The sequence below is a fragment of the Primulina tabacum genome, chromosome 9 (assembly GCF_025594145.1).
Source record: "Primulina tabacum isolate GXHZ01 chromosome 9, ASM2559414v2, whole genome shotgun sequence".
NCBI classification, from domain to species: domain Eukaryota; kingdom Viridiplantae; phylum Streptophyta; class Magnoliopsida; order Lamiales; family Gesneriaceae; genus Primulina; species Primulina tabacum.
The window spans coordinates 41,755,063-41,775,628 of record NC_134558.1 but is presented as its reverse complement, the minus strand read 5'-3'; the positions used below and the strand labels follow the sequence as shown (position 1 = coordinate 41,775,628).

Sequence of the window (20,566 nt, the reverse complement as noted above, 5' to 3'; positions counted from 1 at the left end):
AGGCCTAAACCCGTTTTTCAAAAATCTCAAGATCCAGTTCCTCCCAAAGCACAAACACCCCAGGAGGGTGCTGTTCCTGTCTTTAATCCTGGACCACAGCCTCAGCTTCATTTAAATGGCGATGGCCCTAGACGTAGACGGAGGAGGCGGCCTGTGCACAGGGGTCCTCCTGCTGGAGCCCCCCCTACAGTTCCTGATGTTCCGCATCAAGTTACTTCCTCAAATGCCTTTGAGGTTTTGTCACCCTGGCATGATGAGGCTCAGCGTTGCGACGCTACTGAGTTGGTTGGTCTTAATCCTGATCTTGGATCCCACTTGGAGGTTGTGGGTGATGGTTTACTTGGAGATGCTCCTTTGGATCAGGCTCCTGTTGTTGATGTTGACCCGATTAGTTTGGGTCTGCCCATTGTTGACGCCTTACCTTCGGGTACGGCTTGTGTGTCTGTTCAGTTTGGTTCATCAGTTTGAGGAGGGGGGTTTTGGCACTTCTGTTCAGTGCATGGAGAATCACAGCTGCCATTCGATTCCTTCCATTCCTTCTTCTCCAGATGTTTCCTCTCATCTTGAGGAACTTGTTGCTCAACAGGGGTCTCCTGTTTGTGAGCGGATTGTCGAGCGTATGTCTGCTGATGACCTCGACACGGGGTTTGATCGACATTCTGATTCTGGTGCTCAGGATACTGATATGTCGAACGTGAATAAAAGGAAAAAGGAAGCGTTGGGAGTTTCGTTTAAGCGGCGGCCGGGTGCTTCTGCTCATCGATCTCCATGAATTCCCTCATTTGGAATGTTCGGGGACTTCGGAGTTCGGAGTCCCAACAGCGGCTTCATGCTTATGTGAAGGCGCATCAGATTAAGATTTTGGCCATTTTGGAGCCGATGATCATGTTGGACCAGAGATTCATGACTCGCCGTTTTGGTTTTTCTAGAGTCATTTCGAATCTTTCTGGTAATATTTGGGTTTTTTCATCCGCGGATGTGCAGACTGAGTGTGTTTTTGATCATGCTCAGTTCCTGCACATCAAGGTGTCCGCCTCTTTTTACCGACTGAGGTGTTTTGTTCATTTGTTTATGCCAGCTGCGGCTACGTTGAGCGCAGAGATCTTTGGTCTTCCCTTCTTCAGGTCAAGCCTGCTCTGGGTCCTTGGCTTGTTGGGGTGATTTTAATGTAGTCAGAGATGCATCTGAGTGTTTGGGCACCCGTGGTGGTAGGCTTCTACCCATGGAGGAGTTCAATACTTTCATTTTGGATTCTGGTCTGGTTGATGCCGGTTTTGAGGGCTCTTCGTTCACCTGGACGAATAAGACCATTTGGAAGCGGTTGGACAGGGTTATGGTCTCCGTTGATTGGGGTGATCATTTCAGCTCCATTCGTGTTGAACATCTTCCCCGTACTTTCTCTGACCACTGTCCGCTTTTGGTCACCGCTCCGGTTTTTGCCCGTGGGCCGAGCTCGTTTCGCTTCCAGCGTATGTGGCTTCGGCATCATGGTTTTTTGCAGACTGTTCGGCTTAATTGGTTTCTGCCTTGTAGTTTGAGTGGTATGCCTCGCCTTTTTGCTAAGATTAAGCGCCTCAAACATCACCTCAAGTGGTGGAATCAGGATGTTTTTGGGAACCTTTTCGATAAAATCATTGAGGCTGAGAGGGCTGTTCGGTCCGCTGAGGTTGTCTGTGAGGCTGATCCTTCTGAGTTGAATTGGACTTCTCTGTCTGATCGCAATGAGGATCTGGCCCGTGTCACCGCCATGGAGGCGGATTTTTGGAGACAGAAAGCTGCTTGCCACTGGTTAGAGGATGGTGAGAGGAACACCAAACTCTTTCACAACATGGTGAAGAAGAAAAGGGTGGCGAATAAGATTTTCCGCATCTGGGATAATGGGGTATGCCTGACGTCTCCTGAGTTGATTCAGCAGTCGGGAGCCTCGTTTTTCCAGCATTTGCTTACTGGTGACCCCTCTGCGCTTGCGAGTCCTGATTTTTCGGGCTTCCCCTCCGTTATCTCTGCTGTGGAGAATGAGGGTATTGTTGCGACCCCTTCTTTGGAGGAGGTTCGTGCGACCGTCTTCTCCATACATCCTGATAGTGTGGCTGGGCCTGATGGCTTCTCCTCGGCGTTCTTTCAGCATTGTTGGGAGATTGTTCATCAGGATGTTTTTGATGCTGTCCTGGATTTTTTCAGGGGTTCTCCCCTCCCCCAGGGTTTTACCGCCACCACAATCACTCTGATCCCCAAAGTCGCGGGTGCTCATGCTTGGTCGGACTTCCGTCCGATTAGTCTGTGCAATGTCACTAATAAGATCATCTCTAAGCTGTTGTACTCTCGGCTGAGGGTTGTGGCGGAGAGACTTATTTCACCGAATCAGAGTGGCTTCGTTCCGGGTCGGATGATCTCCGATAATATTCTCCTAGCCCAGGAGCTCACTCACAGTCTCACTCTCCCCACTCGTGGCGGTAATGTTATCCTGAAGTTGGATATGGCCAAGGCCTATGACAGGGTCCAGTGGCCTTTCCTCTTCGAGGTTTTGAGACACTTTGGTTTCTCGGAGCGGGTTGTGGAGATGGTCTCGGCTTGCATATCTCATTGTCATTTCTCCGTGAACATCAATGGCTCTCTCTCGGGGTTCTTTGGTTCCACTAGAGGCCTCAGACAGGGCGATCCCTTGTCCCCCATGCTTTTCATTTTGGGGGCGGAGTACCTATCGCGCGGCCTTGACCGCCTCTACCTGCAGCATCCTGAGCTCAGGTACCGCTCTGGTTGTGATATCCTGATTTCCCATCTGGCTTATGCTGATGATGTCATTATTTTCGCCAATGGTGGGTCTCGTAGTTTGCGGCGCCTTATGGGTTTACTGCATCATTATGAGAATTGTTCGGGTCAGCTGGTGAACGCTGTCAAAAGTTCTGTTATCTTGCCTCCGAGGTGCTCTGAGCGACTTCGCTCTCGGATTTTGCGCATCACCAGGTTTGCGGAGGGTCATTTGCCCCTCAAGTACCTCGGAGTCCCCTTGTTTAGGGGTAACCGAGTATGTTCCCTTTTTGAGCACCTCCTACAATCTGTTCGTAGGAAGTTAGAGGGTTGGGAGATCCGGACGCTCTCTCGGGTAGCCGCATAACCCTTATCCGCAGTGTGCTCCTCTCCATGCCGATTTATCTGTTTCAGGTGGTACAGCCACCGCTTGCTGTCATGGAGAAGCTTGAGCTGGTTTTCAACGCTTTTCTCTGGGGGTCGCGGACACTGGAGAAGAAATGGCACTGGGCCAAGTGGTCTCGAGCCTGTCTCCCAGTGATGGAGGGTGGTCTTGGCTTCCGCAGATTGAAAGATCTGGTGGATAGCTTTTCTATTAAGTTGTGGTTCCGGTTTCGGCAGGGCTCCTCTCTCTGGGCGAGATTCCTTTTACGGAAGTATTGCCAGATGGATGCTCCTGCCTCTGTTCTCCCTCGTGGTTTAATATCCCCCACCTGGCGTCGTCTCCTACGGATCAGACCTCGCGCCGAGCCCGGCATTCGCTGGCGCGTTGGCCTTGGAGACGTGTCCTTTTGGGATGACATATGGTTTGGGGATACTGCTCTGTCCAGCCAGTGTGAGGTCCGTGGGGGCCGTGATGTTCGGGTTTTTCACTTTTTGTCTGAGGGGGCTTGGGATTTCGATCTTCTTTGCGCTGTGGTGGCCCCTTCTGTTGCTGAGGCGATTACTTTGACCCCGATTGCCTTTGGCGAGCCTGATTTGGCGCTTTGGATTCACAGTTCTGACGGTGCTTTTTCGATTAGGTCTGCTTGGGAGCTTGTCCGATTGAGAGACCCTGTTTCTGATATCTTGACTCCTTGTTGGGGCCGTTGGTTGAGGCCCACGATGTCTTTTTTTCTTTGGAGATTTTGGCATCAGTGGCTCCCGTTGGATGATGCTCCAACGTCGTGGCTTTGAGTTGGCTTCTCGATGCCAGTGTTGTGATATGTCGGAGACATTTACACATGTCTTCATTGATGGCCCGATAGCCCGTTATGTCTGGCATTTCTTTGGGGCCATATTTCGTGTCCGGATCCCCTGCACAGGGGATCTCAGGTTGTTCCTTAGCGCTTGGAAGAGAAATCTTCATTGGGCACCTGGGGGCCACGTCAAGGAGTTTCTGCCCTTCATTTTTTGTGGTTTCTCTGGATGGCTCGTAATGATGCGAAGCACCGTCAGTTGCGTATTTCTGGGGAGACTGTGAAGTCTCAGATTTTGTCTTATCTGCGTCTTGCCCATGCTGCTTTCATTGTTAAGCCCAAGCACTGGCTTGGTGCCTTTGAGGCGGCGAGATCGCTGGGAATTTTTGTTGCCTTTCAGCGGACCCATAGGTTAGCGATTGTCCGGTGGCTCTGTCCACCACCTGGGTGCTTTAAGCTGAATGTTGATGGGAGTTCGAGGGGCAATCCTGGGGAGTCGTCTGTCGGTGGTGTTGTGCGTGATTCTTCTGGCAGGGTGGTGCTCTCCTTCAGCGAGTTTATCGGAGTCGGGACCAATGTCCGGGCGGAGCTTTGGGCGGTTTGGAGGGGCCTTCTTATCTGTTCCGATCTCGGTCTTTTTCCCCTTTGGGTTGAGACCGATTCTCAGATTTCTCTTCAGATCCTGCGTTCTCGTCGGTGTCATTGGGACCTTCATCATACAGTCACTCGGATTCTGTTTCTTTTGAGGGGGCGGGCGGTTCATTTTTCACATATTTTTCGGGAGGGAAATTCGGTGGCGGATGCGTTGGCGGCGAGGGCTCATACCATTAGGGTTTATACCTTAGAGTTAGGTCCTTCACTACCCAGACACATATCCATACTGACCCGCTCGGATATCTCCGGGCTTCCCTACCTTAGATACAGATGTTCTTAGCTATTTGCAGCCCCTTCCTTTATTTGGATCTATTTCTATATATATATATATATATATATATCTATATTTTTTCCTTTGCAGGTACTGTCTCTTTGGAGTGCTTTGTTTCTTTGGATCTGGGTGGACTCTCGCACCTTCTCCATTGGTGCTTTTATTTGGACCACCCTGTTCTCTGGCGGTCGCTCTCTGCAGGCTTCTCCTTGGCCGCCGCTTTCTATATTTTGTGTTCTCTTGCCGGGTTTTATGGTGGCTTTGGATGATCTCTCTCAGTGGTTTCTCTGGCCCAGAGCTCCATTCATGTCGGGATTTATATGTTCTCTGCTTTTGCTACGTGCATTGGTGGCTCTCCATGTTATCTCTTGGCTACCTCTTATATCAACGTTCCAGTCACGCTTGGATTTATGACGTTATGAGCTCCATACGTTTTCACCTTCTTCTGGGGATTTGAAGTTTCTCTTACTTCAGCTGGATTGCGACCGATCTCGGACTAGGACGCCATTTTCATGTTGGACTTACGACAGACGGCTCAGAGATGGGTACAATTGGTTGTCTTTTGCACCTACATCTGAGTCGGATCTTTACAGTTTAGACATGTTTCGATTTGTTTTGATGTATTTAGCGCTGCTCTTATATGTTCATTTTATTATGCGCTTTTCCTAGGGATTAGATTTTGGCACGTGTATTTGCCACCCTAGGTTTTATGTCTTTATGTTTTATGTGTTGTCAGACTCGCTTTTAGAGAGGTCTTGGTATACCTCCCTCTCTTTAGGCCTTATCTTGTATTTCTTTTGTGTTTATATATACAGGTAGGGGTCCGCCTAACCCCCCGCTTTCGGCGGTGTTTTATTAAAAAAAAAAAAAAAAAAAAAAAACCTAAACCCAAAACCCACCCAACCCAAACCCAAACCCAAAACCCAACCCCAACCCAACCCAAACCCCAAACCCAACCAAAAAAAAAAAAACCCTAAACCCCAACGGCGAAAAAAAAAAAAAAAACCCTAAACCCTGACTGAGCCCTCAGCCCTAAACCCTAAACGATCGGGTCTAGTTGGAAATGAAATAAGTATAGAGTTCGACATAGGACAGGTGTTGATGAAATGATAGAAGGTTCTAGGTTTAAAATAAAAAAAAAATAATGGTGTGGATGCCAAATGGCCTGGGATTGACACAATCCCAGGCAGTGATAATAAGTCAGATTGATCGCCGAAAAGTACGATCTATGCTCTATTAATCAACACCACACTATTATTATATTGCCTAAACATAAGGTGAGCAAAAATTCCGCCGATATATCGCACTTATCGTGTTGAGCAAAATATCGATCGTTCCAATATATCGCCATTATCGTGTCGTAAAAAACTAATATATCAAATTTAATAGTATATAGAATATTTTGTAACAGATCTCATACCGAATTTTTTTGTATCAATATCTGTATTGAATTCAAAAACTTTTGGAACCAAAATACCGAAATTTTTTAATATATTTTAAAATTATAATATAATATTGGCTCACTTGCTCTTTCAATTCTAATTTTTTATGTGCGACTTTTTAGCTTTTTTGTGATGATAATAACACGATTTTTTTAAAAAAATGCATCATAAGCGACATTATACCGATATCGTACCGAAATTTCGGTATACCGAAGTTTTTTTGGTAAGAACATAATGAAATTTATATCATAATGAAATTTCGCTATACCGACATGATGGTATACCGAAATTTCAGTACGATATACGATATTATTTGGGAAAATCGGTATATTGTACTGAGTCAAGCCTACCTAAACTACAACGAGACTATAAGATTTATTTTTTTTTCTAAAAGCAAAAAAAAATATTTGGAGTGGTCTTTTACATATTAAATACACCAATACCAACACGTTCCTCCAAATTGAGAATTTTAATATGAGAGTATAATAACATATTATTATACTATATTGGTTTTCTAGCATATAAACTCACGATCTAGTGGTGAATAAGAAAGCATTATTGTGCACGTCGATATTGTTAAAAAACTCTAATAGTGAACAATGATTAAAATTTATAAAAGTAATATAGTTATCATTTTTTCATAATACAAATCGAATGATATAAACTAAATATATGGTATCCGTCAAAATATTAAACTCAAATAAATACTAAAATGATTCAATTATTTTTTTTGGAAATCAAAATTTTAATTTTTATTAGATAATGTCACTTGCTAGTCCTATTAAATAGTGTATGGCTTACTGGACTGATTAACATCAACCTGGTATATTTCAAATCTAGATAAGAGAGTGGACTTTTACGCAGGAAGATTATAGGGTACACAATATATGTTAATCACTTACTCTTTGACAATATTATGTCCAGTAGTTCTCCACCTCACACAACCTGGGAGATAAAGGGGGGAAAATAAAAAATGCGCTCACATTTGACAAAGAAGAGAAACTAATTTCGTTACATTCCGCTTGGCACAAAAGGTCAAGGAACCCACATCTTCCCAGCTCCCCACCACATTCTTAAAACTCAATTCATTTCCAAAGTTAAATGAATGTCATGAAATGAGCTCTATATTTAACTTGAAAAGAAAAATCTGGTAAATTGCATATGCAGGAATTTTTCACCAGCAATCCAAGAACTAGAGTTGCAGATCACCTCCGGAAAAGAGTTAAAAAAAGTGAAAAACCCACTGAAGTCTACCAATGATACAAAACATTGCATTTTTTTTTATCAAACCAAAAATTTCAGAACTTGGAAAAGCACAATCATGCATTAGATAGATAATAATTGTACCATTGCTGCTAGATTCTGCTACCGCAGCATCGACTATGTCTTTTAGATAAAGGGTCTTGGATTCTCTCCGAACAGCATGGCAGGTTATTACAATCTTTGGTTTGCAATCAATGATCCTCTGGGCAAAGAGACTCCGAGAAAAATCCAGCAACACAAACCTGAACAAGCGAGCACATCAACTTTATATTTTTCAGGAGTAGATGACCCGCCCAAAAATTGAAGATATAACCAACATATTCTAGTACAGTACCGAGTGAACAGCCCTATTCGCGCACCAAACAAGCATGGCGATAGGAAATTCCACGATCATAGGCAGATAAATCAAAACAGCATCACCCTTTTGGATGCCAACATCTTTCAAGTAATTTCCAAGCTGTTAGGATGCAAAGCGTGGGATAAAACAGAATTATTATATGAAAATCACTTTTATAGCGATTTATAGCAAAACTATGAGAGTCCACAAGCAAAGTAATGATAAAGTGACCTGACAAACTCTCTGCAGGAGATGTTTGTAAGTCAAAGTGGCGTCAACTCAAGGTTCGTTTCCTTCCCAATAGATTGCAAATTTTTCACCATCTCCTGTTGCGATGTTTGCATCTAAACAATTGTAGCAGAGGTCGGTAATCCCACCCTTGAACCACTGATCCCAAATAAAAGTCAAACATTTAATAAGTCTAGAAGAAGTGCAACGAAAAGCGAAAAGAAAGGAGGGAAGTTAATATCTAAATGACTTTCAATGTTGATAGACCCCTTTCGAATGTCGACATTCTCCGAGTAGACAAACTGTTCCCATTTTTGTTTCCAGTAAAAATGGATGCAAAATCGGACCACAATCCAGCAGGGTCTCCTCAGTAGACTTTCTATACATCTCCGGAAACTGCAGCACCACCTCAGCACGATTTAAAAAAGGGAAGGAGGCATGAAGCAAAGATCAAAAACGACTTAAAAATACCTGGCCGGGGGAAGAGACATGAGTCTGCGCAGATAAATCGTGGCTGGGGATTATTAGATGATCCTCTTCGGAAGCAAGCGCCTCGCCAAGGATGAGAGCATTCAATTGGGAGATCTTGCCAGCTTTAGAGGGGAGAGCGGTCATAGACTCAACGTGACGCAACTACTTCGAATCCATGGGCGATTGAAAGAGAGATGGTCGTAGGTGGTGCGTGTGAAACTTCAATATAAATATGGAGGGGACTTGGAGATCCAGCTGATCCTCCTCGTTCCCCTCGCAGATTTGCTATTATTATTATTATTTAAATACGATTCCTGCAAATGATATCATTAGTATTACTATTAATTGTACCGGGTGTGATATGGACCCTTTTCCATTGGATATTATAATCATTATTATGAAAGAAGGTGAATTGCAGTAGCAACAGACACAACTCAACCCGTTGGATGCAAACCGACCACGGAAAAATGTTTAATTTTTCAAAAGTATTATTTATTTCAAAAAATAAATAAAATAAGCTCCATTTTTTATTTTGGGACACTTTTGGATAAATCTCTAATCATAAAATCAATTTTAAATTCAGTACTTATGTCATAAAATTATATTTTTTACTTCCTAATACACAATTTTTTTTGAATTCACTCCCTACTTCATATTTTATCTCATTGCCCCTTTAAATTCAATTTTATTTCCACAATTACAACTGTCCCTTCCCCCAATTTCTCTCGTACATCCCTAACTCATCTCCATAAATTTTCATCTCCTCTTCTCCCCAATTTCTCTCCACTGATTTCCATCTCTTCCTTCGTTGAGAACCACAGGCCATACAAACCCGCCTACTTGCGACACCTACTGGCGGCGATTTGGAAGCCAACGATGACAGTGGACAGAGAGGGCAAAGCAAAGCAAACGAGGAAGTGAGTTTCTTCTTCTATATTCGCTTGATTGTCCAACTTTTTATATAATTTGTGCAATATTGTTTTAATTTTCTCATGTATGTGGAAATCCAATTTTTTAAGCTTTGAATCCGGCTCCATTGCTTCAAACAGGCTTAACATGATAGCTATTTCATTACTTAAGGCATAGGGACCATAAATAACATATATATCTTCTAAGTAATATTATACTGTCAAATATCTTCATTAGCTAAATGAAATGTGTGAATTAGAATATTTTTGTGAATCCTACTTATTAATTGGTTATTTTAGATCCTTTTTGTCATGGGTTTTGGTGTGCCTGATATACTATAATGGATGTGGAAAGTAATATTATAATGCACTGAACCTGGTCGCCAATAAATGTAGTTATAGTAAATGATTTGTTTGGAGAAAATGAGTTATAGTTGGGTGAATCTATTGCAAAAGAAAGGCGTATATTGTTTATCGTATATTTAGTCAATAATTTTTTGAATTGAGGTGTTTGCTTTACTTGTTTTATCACGTTTGTTTGTTGTCATTGAAATTTTCATTTGCTAAATTATTGTTAATTTTCGTTCTTTCATTTTGTAAAATAGTATATCAATATAACCTTTTTTGTTTTTTCATTTTTGTAAATGGTTGCTCAATAATAGATCATTTTGGCAATGGTTGATCATTTGGTAAATTTTTGTTCCGTCATATTTTAATTTAAATTTCTAATACTAGAACAATTTTTTTACTGTGTTGGGTGCAGCAATGAAGCATGGTTCGAAAACTGAAAGAGTTACGAGACATTATGAATTGATTAGTCGTTGTTCTCCTTCCTTTTTTCAGAGCACGGTTCAAAAATTGAAACCAAAAATTGGTTTGAGGCAAATGTTGACTTTGAAGGAAACTCCTTTTTTTCACTTGTTGAAATGCCTAAATTTCATGTTAATTTTGCTAGGGTTGAGTCAATTCTCCGTAGATATGACCTGATTTTCATATGCTTTTGTTTTTGGTGATAAAATATATATCCCATTTATTTCAGCTGAATTTTCTGTAGTTACGGGGCTGAAAGATATTGGACAGTACATTGATTTAGATATGTCAATGGAATCTGATATTGTCAGGAGACATTTCAAGGAAAAACAAGTATTGTCAAACGAAAAAATATTGCAGCAAAACTTGATATGTTAGCAGACAAGCAAGAAGATATCGATGTTGACGATTTTGTAAAGCTATATATTATTTTTGTTTTCAATTGTATCTTATTTCCAACAAGCAATTGTACGACTCCTCGGTTCTTGTTGCCTTATGTTGACGACCTCAGCAAGATATGCAATTATGCATGGGGCAATGCAGCATATAGATTTTTAAATGAAGAAATTTCGAAACATGTACGCGATGGCGAAAGGAGAAAGAATATTTGATGGTTGCGTAATTGGATTGATGGTAAGTTGGATTTGGTATTGAATTTCTTACTATATTTTAATCCTAACTAATATGAATTTTCATTTTAGGCATGGGTGTATGAACGGATTCCATCAGTTGGGAAACCATGTGCTTTGCATATATTTCCAAGGTTTTTCGTTGGGTTGACTCTAAAATCCCAAACGATCTCGATGCAGCTTATGTTGCTTTTCTTTCCATAACAAAGAATAAGGTTTGAAATAATAGTATGCAATTGTATTATTTGCTATGATTGTAAATAATTTTATATAATCATAATTATTAGTGCAATTATACATAGGTTCTCCCCATCTACCCTTTACTTGAGGAGAGGATACTTGTTCGTAATCGTGACAATGATAACAAGGTTAGAAAAAATATAATATGACATGAATTGGTACAGAAATATTTTTATGTTAGTTAAATTTTTATTATTTGTAATCTTTTATGAGATATGGAAAAATAAATGTAGGCTCAAATAAAGCGACTGGATGCGATTATCAGAGCACAAGAGGAAGAGATAAGAGAAATGAAGAGAATTTTTCATGTTGAAAATATGGAAGGTAAAAATAGAGTTTCAAAGGGGAAGGAGAGAAGATATACAGAAGAAAATATGATTTGATTCCTCGTGATGCACATGATTTTGATGAGTTTGCAGATGAAAGTTTAAAATCTATTGAAAGTGGTGATAAAGTTCCTTTCAATGGATATGATGGTGGTTCTGATTTAGCGAAAAAAAAGGAGAAAGAGTGTAGAAGAAAGTGATGAGTATATGACATTTGAGGCTCATAAATTTGATGCAGCTGAAAAATTAAATGCTTTTGAAATTGGTGACAAAGTTTCTTTCGAGGTTTATGATGGTGGTCATGCTTCAGAAGGAAAGAGCGAAAAATATGTTGATACGGATGGAATTGAAAATGAACAGGCTATTGAGGATTCACATAGAGATGGAGTTGACAACAATATTGAGGTGAATAGTAAAAGTGACGCTGACAAGAGGAGAAGACTGAGTTGAAGAATGACATTTCTTCGATTGCTCGTGATGTTATGAGTAGGCAAGATAGGAGACTAAAGGGTAAGGAAAAAGACTTTGTGACACCTCCTTCCACAACCCCAAAAAAGAATAAAAGAAAACTAGTCCGTCATAGAGTTGCGGATAAGCCTATTGAGCTGGTAAATCTTAAAAACATTTCATGTACTATATATATATTATTTCATATATAATATTTGATACTGTAAAATTTTGCTATTACAGGAAAATTCAGAATTAGTTGTAATGCAAATTGCACAAGCTGCAGTAAAGGAGGCAAATCAAATGGATGATGAGTTGTTGGAATATGTTGGGCGGTCATCAATTTCTGATAGCGATAGGAATATTGTGGATACATTTTTTAAAAGATCTGATATGAGGTAATTCTTTTATATGTGATCTTGTTTTTATGTTTTGTCAATTTCTGGAGTAGTTTCTTTGATTTTAGAGAAATAATACACTTTTTTAGGAGGAATTTTGGAGAAGTATGAAGTTACAAGTTTCCAGCCAAACGCTGTGTGACTTGCTGTATGACAAGGAGTTGATGGATGACGTGATAAATGCACACCTAATATTTTGTCAAGAAATTTTGTGAGATATGGAAATCCACCGAAAATATGGGTTTTAAATTCTGTGGTTCAGGTAATTGAATTTAATTCAGCAATCTATCATGCATAATTAATTTAATAAAATTTTATGTTATAGGCCGAATTTCAAAAAAAGTTCATGGGACGAAAAAGGAAAAAAATTTGATGTTTGCGGACATTCCAAGATTTATAGATTCATTAAGCCGAAGTAGCCGTAGTATTCTTGGAGAGCTGAATGCTAATGTTCTCAATGAAAGCCGATATATTTTGATGCCTTTGAACACAAAATTTCATTGGTTTTGCTGGTTTTGGACACCGTGACTAGTAAATTCATGCACATGAACTCGTTGTGGTCACCCCAAACAAAAGGGTTTGTCAAGATATTTGTAAGTTGTATTATTTGCTACTTACAACATTAAGTTGAATACCACAAAAGAATATCAACTAATTCCGGAAATTCTTTCTCAGGCTAAGTTCATCTCTAGCTACATCAAGAATTCACTTCGATATCCTGCCCCAAAAGCACAAGTTGATGATCGTTATAGCCGACAACAGAGTGGAGTCGTTGATTGTGGGGTATTCGTGTGCCTATGGGTAGAAGCCTTTACACAAGATGACCCGGAATTTTGGGGATACGTGAGAATGCTTGTAGTATTCACGAATATCGTGCACACATGGCTTCCACCATTTTGGCCGATGAATATGGGATCCTTCACCATTTAGCTGGAAATTCTACTTGAATGATGTTCTTGGTTGTTTGGCTTGTATGTTCTGTAACATTGTTTTTCATATGCACTGCTTTTGTAACCTGAGATATTTCACCATTAACTGTAATATTTGTTTACTTTATGTTGTGTCATAATCAACATTTTCCCGAATATACAATTTTGCATTTCCAAGACAGACCTCAATTTCAAACAGAACCATTCCCAGTTAGCATCGTTCTCAGCCTCCACTACAGCAAATGCTAAAGTGAATAGATCATCATTAGCATCTTTTGTCATAGCACTTAGTATGCATCCTTTGAATTTATTTTTAATATGTGTTCCATCTAAAAAAATCAAAGGTCTGCATCCCTTAACAAATCCAACAATACATGCATGTAAAGAGATAAAAAGTCGTCGAAACTTGTTCATTTGATCAACCTCGCAATCAGCCCAACTACCAGGATTTGTTTGTTTCAAAGCATCACAATACCACCTCAATTTGTCAAAACATCCTTTCTATGTCCATAAATTTGATGCATTGCTATTTCCTTGCCCATCCAGGCCTTATGATACTTCAATTCAACGCCATATTCCCTATGAATATCTCTTACAATTGCAGATGGTCGATATGATGGTTCCCCTCTCAATTTATCTTTAACAATATTAGCCACCCAAACAGAATCAGCCTTTGGATGGCCCCTAGTTCGAAGATTTGCCTCTCTACATACGTGCTGAAGACAACATTTTCTAATTCCAAACGTTTCATCTGCCTTATATTTGGATGCATATATTCTCCATGAACAACCTTTGACAATACAAACAACTATAATTTTTTGACTATCATTTTTCTTATACACAAACAATCTCCTAGTAGCAATAGCATAGTTTTTAACAACCTTTCGAAACTCATCAGGATTTTTAAAAATTTTTCCTTCTCCAGGAATCAAATGACTCCAAGCATCAATGGAGTTACTTTGTAGAACCATTTCAAATTGAGAAGCACTCGAAGAACCAACATCTGTATCAACATCATTCCTTAAAGAAATCAACAATAAAATAAATCAATAAATAAAATTCAAGTTTCAAAAGTGAATGATGTATTAAATGCTTCGCTCGAAATACCAACATCCGTATCTTAGATAAAAATGAACTTATTAACTGTATGAATAAATTAAACGAAAAAAATTCAATCATTTATTTCTAATGTTCACGTGTGACACAACTACAAATAAAAAATACAGGAATTACCTGAGGTTATTCATGTCAATTGGAATAATTTCATCTTTTTGGATTGCTATCATGTCAATGATGTTCATTTTCATGTAAGCAAACAATGTGATCAAATTACCGACATCCTCATCTTCATTCAATGTCACATATAACTTTCGGTGAGGTGCAAGGTATTGTATGATGGTTGAAGAAGGATTGATTTGATCACATTTGTTGGCAAGATGAAAATACATCTGCATTAGGCTCATATTTTCCTCGATTGTAAAGATAAACAATCGCCTATTGTACAAACAACTTCCTAGCAGCATCACATCACCTTCAATATTGACTCAAATATCTTCACAGAAAAAATTGAGTGTTATTGTTCCAATATAATGAAGATAAATACAAGGACTTCCAAGCAGCTTGTTGTCAGTATTCACATAAAAAAAATGTGCGTCATTGGTTTCATTGTTCACTTTTCCTCATAAACAAATCTTCAAAGCTAAAAAAACATTAACAAACACAACCAACACACATAATATATAAACACAAAATTTACATTTTCGTCCAGTATCTGCGCTCAATATGAACCTGGAAAATTCTCAACAAACACAACCAATGCACACTATTTATATTTGAACTAAGCTCAACTACTTTCTAGTTTCAAAATTTTCTCAACATTGTTTTTTTAGCGAATTGGGGATACATACAAAACATAACACTTGTTTACTGTATGTTGTACAACGACCTACAAGAAATACTTTACTCGATCATTCTGGTTCGGGAATTTGAACAAACCCCATAACAAATACACATTAATTATGTCTTCTCTTTCCTCTACGGTTTGCCTTACTGGTTGGTTATGATGATAATAAGATTTGGGTGTTTCAAATGGATATGGGGATTTTTTTGTTTGATCTTGTGCAATCTAATATTCTAACAATCAGATGCATATATTCACACAAAAAAAATTTCACGCTCAGGAATTTCAACAAACACAACAAATACACATAAATTTTGTTGACAAAGATGAATTACCATCTCCATTATACAATTTTCATTGAAAATAAAATCTCTTCAACAAAGTTGCACGTAATGTAACGACCCGAAAATCAGACTACGTATAAGCCATGCATAATTATTACTATTTAAATTTAAAAATGATTTTATATATATATATATATATGAAGGGTCTAATTCATTTTGATATTTGACAAGTCATAACTATTTATTTTAAATGCAAAAGTTTAGTTTTATCTTTTCAGTTAAATACGCGAGGCCGGACCGGAGTTTGGAGATTAGAGATAAGATTAATAATAAGAAAGACATTCCTAAATTTAATTTAAGTCAAAGAATAATTTAATTTAAAGAAAAAGAAGGTCCTTGGGGTTTAATAAATTAATTAGAGCTAAGTTGGTAAATAAGTTCTTTTGATTAATATTTAATTAAAGCTTAAAAAAAATATGTAAATAAATGGAGGATGAATTAATCTAGGTATAAAATAGTCAAGAAATTAAACATAACATTTTAATACTTAAATTTTAAGTCAAGTATGCCATGCAATGTTCTATTCTAAATTAAATTGTCATTCATAAAAAAAATATATAATGAATGTATTAAACCTTAAGAATTTAAAATGCAAGAAATAAAACACTATCATACCATGCAAGAGGTAGTAATAATATTATGTTAAGACAATTCAAAAATTGTAGTAAACCTCATTCAAATCACCTCATTAGCCTTTAAGGTGAATACAATTCCTCACCTTTAATTCATTAGTTATTAGTGAATTCAAACACAATAATATACCTAGAGTCTTCATTAACCCATCATGCTAGTAACTGAACGAAATCATGCAACAAAATGAGGAAAGGAATCGGCAACTAAGGGAGAAGACATAATTCAAAACCCATTCAACTCTTGCACTTGTAACTCCTAACTAAATGCATATTATTACCCCCTTAACACCTCCTATAACACCCTTCTTCATTGCCTAACAAACCTACACCCTCACCTTCGAAAATGCATCAGAATATCAGCAGCTTAATCGTGTAAGAACAGCACAAGAACAAGAAAGGAAATCCAACTCGGTTCCGCCGCGCCGTATTGTCGTATTGGTTTGTTCTTCTTCAAACGATTTCCAGGCATGTATATGTTGCTTCTTTGCTCTTCAATCAAGTACTATAGATATTTTAAAACACCATATGCTCAGGATTTATGAGGCAAAAACGAGATTTTGACAGCAACAATACCAAGGTTTCTGCACAGATTTTTTTGGCTTATGCTTGGTGACTCACGGTTTTGAATTGTTTGGTGCTTCAGGAGGTTGTCTCATTTTCCAGGCACACAAGGCTGCATTTAGGAATAAATTAGAATGTGTTAGGATGTTTTTGGTTCAATGGTTCAAGTCCATACAAGCACAACAAAGAAGTTACAGCAACATTTCCATCATTTCCATGAGTTACAGTTTTATGTTCAAGTTTCTGTCATTGGGTGTTTAAAGTGGGGTTTCGAATCTTGGTTGTCTTAAGGACTGTAGCCAGGGTTAGAATCATTCCTTATCATGTCTAGGACGTGATCAAATCATCCTTTCAATATTTGGTTCACGGATCCACAAGATTTTTAAATAACTAAGTAAGGTGCTCATCGGTTTTAAATTTTGAATTTCGGTGTGGGTATGAGTTCGGTTTTTGGGTGTTGCTTGGATTGTGGGTGGCTCCTAGCCCATAGCCATAGTTCATACAACACTACATCATGTCTAGATCGAGCCATGGTCGATGAAATGGCCATTGGAACGACACAAGATAATAAAACAATTCAATACATATCACTACACAGAAATTGAGTTCTCGTTTGGGATGTTTCAGTGTCTTAGGTAATAGCTTGGTTTATGGTTGGCTTTTAGCCCTTATCCATGGTCCAAGCCATGCCTTAGGATGTTGGTAAGAGTCCTTGGGTGGTGGTTCAAGCCCATAGTCATAAAATTCAGGAATTTCACTACAAAAGATACAAACTGTCACTACTGAAATTTGACAGCAGCTATGGTTTCGGTTTTTGGGGTGGTATGAGTTCTTGGTTGGCTTTTAGCCCATGGCCTTGGACTGGAAAGTACCTCAATGAGTTAGAAAGGTCATGTTTTTGGCCGTTCGTGATTTGGTCGAGTTTAGAGGTCGTACGAGAATTTACGGCGAAAGGTGCCAAAATGACTCTCGAAAGAGCGTTTTATGTTTTTGGACTCCTTTCACCTATTTTCGTGTTTTACACTTATTATGCATATTTTTCAGTATTTTGTGGTATTTTTAATCATGGTTAAACGTCGGTTTAATGTTGGTTCGGGTTGGTACGAAGCCATGATTAAAAATAAAGTTGTTGGTCCTAATCGTCTCGTTTTTGGTTTAGTGGTTAAGTTTTTGTCAAGTTAAAATTATTTGCATGTGTCACATATTAGAATTATGTCGCAGCGAGCCTGGGAGCGATCCAACTCATCCGGTAAAAATAAGGTTATAATTATATTACGTGCATAAAAATATAAAATGTTTATTTTTGAGATAAATGCTATATGTCTTGTGGCCACCTTATGCTTATGGGTTTGGAAGTCGGTAGGAACAACCGAGGACCTCTCCGCCCGGTGACTTACGACCGGTTTATGATTATGTATGGGTACGGACATCCAGTCCAAGGGCTGTGATTGATCTCTACCACCCAGTATACTGTGGTTTAGTCTGATCAAGCGCTTACGCTATGTTATGGGCCACTTGCTTAGAAACATTATCTATACCAGAAAATTATGATATGTTATGATAGAGCTCCGTTGAGCAAAGCTTTTACGTATGATTTTCAGATATGCACGTAGGTATAATTATTCATGATATGATTTTCATCGTACGCTTTACGAGACTTTAATTTTACGTTGCATGCGATTTTATGATATATATTACTTGTTATTCACGATATATACATGTTGAGTCTTTAGACTCACTAGACTTGATTGTTGTAGGTATTGATGAGGTCGAGACCGCGGGCGGAGACCAGTGAGCGATCTTGGGTCAGTAGTAGTAAACCCGAGGACCTCATGATTTAATTTATGCACCTTTTATTATGCAAACTCAGTTTTAATATGTTGGATTATTTTAAATTGATGTTTACGTTGGATTATTCTTAAATTGTTGGTTGAAAACATTATTCGCTTCCGTTGTTATTTTAAAGTTAATAATTATTTACATGCTTATTTTAATTAAATGAGATAAAATAATTATTTACTTAGAAAATTTTTAATAGTTCCGCAAAATTATGAATACAAAAATACGGGCCTTTACACGTAATTTCTTACAAGATGAAAGGAGAAGGCACGATTCTGCTAAAACTTCGATTCAGCTGATATGCATTTTGTTTATTGCAGACGTGGTTGTATCATGTATGTGGAGAGAAGAGGAGAAGAGTCTAAGATACAAGGCGATGGCAAGATCTCACATTTTTGTTTTCTGTAGAGAGCGATAGTCTTTTTTTCTGAACGAGAATAGATTTTGGGTTTAGATTTTTTTCCTTTTAAAATAAAAAAAAAAATTAACTAAGGGAGGTGAAAGTACTTTATTATCTCACTAGGGAGTGCAGAGTTAAAAAATATAGAGTAGGGACTGAACTTAAAAAGAGTTTGAACTTTAGGTATTTTTCCCCAATTTCCCGTTATGTCAATAGAGTAATAAATTAAACATGATATCATAAATTAACTAATTGATTTGTCAAAATGATACATTCAATTTTTATATATTTTTTATTTTTATGACAATCATGATACGATTCATCAATCAAGTAAATTTCACGTTTATCTCAAACTCAAATGATTGAATTTATCTAGTCTTAACATTACAATTAATTGAAAGCCTCGTGACATTGAAACTTGAAAACTAACTCTTCCAAATGTATTAACCAACAAGAGTAGGTCTTTTGTCAGACGATATTACGAATCATTATCTGTGAGACGGGTCAACCATATCGATATTCACAATAAAAAGTAATAATTTTTATAAATATCAATAAAATTATTAGTATCACTCGATTAACCTTAAAATTTGATATTTGACTTGACTCGCAAAATCAAGGGTTTAATTATCATATTATATAATATATAAAATTAGGTAAAAATAAATAAATCATGCACGCACTATCGGCGCATGAACAGGTAAAAATATGAACTCAAGCAACAACTTTGAAATTATAAAATTTATTATGATAAGGTTAATTTTGTCATTACAATCTAATATATAAATTTAATCACTCTTATTAAAATCATACCAAACATTAAATATAATATCCTACATCTTATTTATTCTTAACTTATCCTTATATTATATATCACATGTTTATCCTATCATGTGTACCAAACTATGCCTTAGCATAAAAAATAATATTTTTAGCATAAAAATAATATTTTCATTGATTATCCAAATAACTGATATTTAGCATAAAAAGTAATATTTTTTCATGGATGACTCAAATAAGATATTTGTCTCACAAAATACAATATTTGAGACCGTCTCACACAACTTTTTGCCAATCAACAAATGAGAATTATTTTTGGCATGAAGACCTCATGTTTGCAAACCAATTTGGAAATTGCCAACTTTGTGTTTCCAAATCAATCAAAGCAAGTAAATCTTGTTGAAAAGATATTTAATACAATCTCATAAAAAATCTACTAATAAAAGATAACCTGATGTGAATACCCAAAAAAAATACATATAGTCTTTATGTAAAAATTATGATTTTCTAGAAAAACCCTTTTTGGAAAAGTCAAACTTAAGGATTCATGCAAAAGGGTGAAACGTGCCTCATTTTAAAACATGGGCTTTTAAAATGTATTTAATTTTACATTTGGTGTTTTATGCTTTTTTATAATATTTATACTTGAATTTTCAAATTTTGAACACATGTACTCGGAAAACAAATATATACCGACAAAACTGTGTATGCTCAAAATTTGAAAATGTGAGAAGCTATAGATCATTTGTTTTTCATGAAGTATTTTTAGTAATTTCGTGATTTCATAAGAGTAGTATATGCTAACCTATTTTAAAACATCACTATGCATTG

The 20,566-nt window shown here is 37.8% G+C and overlaps 1 protein-coding gene and 1 long non-coding RNA gene across 3 annotated transcripts; both read right to left on the bottom strand.

Annotated features, from left to right (window-relative positions):
• Window positions 1-7,917: 7,917 nt before the first annotated feature.
• Window positions 7,918-8,925, bottom strand: LOC142556799 (uncharacterized). 2 transcript variants are annotated; one of them, XR_012822683.1, is made up of 4 exons: window positions 8,593-8,925; window positions 8,389-8,517; window positions 8,125-8,280; window positions 7,918-8,013 (listed from the first exon to the last, which is right to left on the bottom strand). It is a non-coding gene; the product is annotated as an uncharacterized LOC142556799 (long non-coding RNA). The 2 variants fall into 2 exon arrangements; XR_012822682.1 differs by lacking the exon at window positions 8,389-8,517.
• A 4,533-nt stretch (window positions 8,926-13,458) lies between these two features.
• LOC142556797 (uncharacterized) lies at window positions 13,459-15,539 on the bottom strand. Its single transcript, XM_075668287.1, has 2 exons — window positions 14,513-15,539; window positions 13,459-14,299 (listed from the first exon to the last, which is right to left on the bottom strand). The coding sequence occupies exons 1-2, from the start codon at window positions 14,800-14,802 to the stop codon at window positions 13,759-13,761; spliced, it is 831 nt and encodes a 276-aa protein (XP_075524402.1). The 5' UTR covers window positions 14,803-15,539; the 3' UTR covers window positions 13,459-13,758.
• Between the last annotated feature and the right edge of the window lie 5,027 nt (window positions 15,540-20,566).

What these genes read in the sequence shown, in the direction of transcription:
- LOC142556797 (XM_075668287.1), bottom strand. Translation starts at nt 14,802, where the DNA reads ATGCTGCTAGGAAGTTGTTTGTACAATAGGCGATTGTTTATCTTTACA. An exon ending in ATTGACATGAATAACCTCAG is followed by an intron (nt 14,300 to 14,512) that starts GTAATTCCTGTA and finishes GATTTCTTTAAG; the next exon opens with GAATGATGTTGATACAGATG.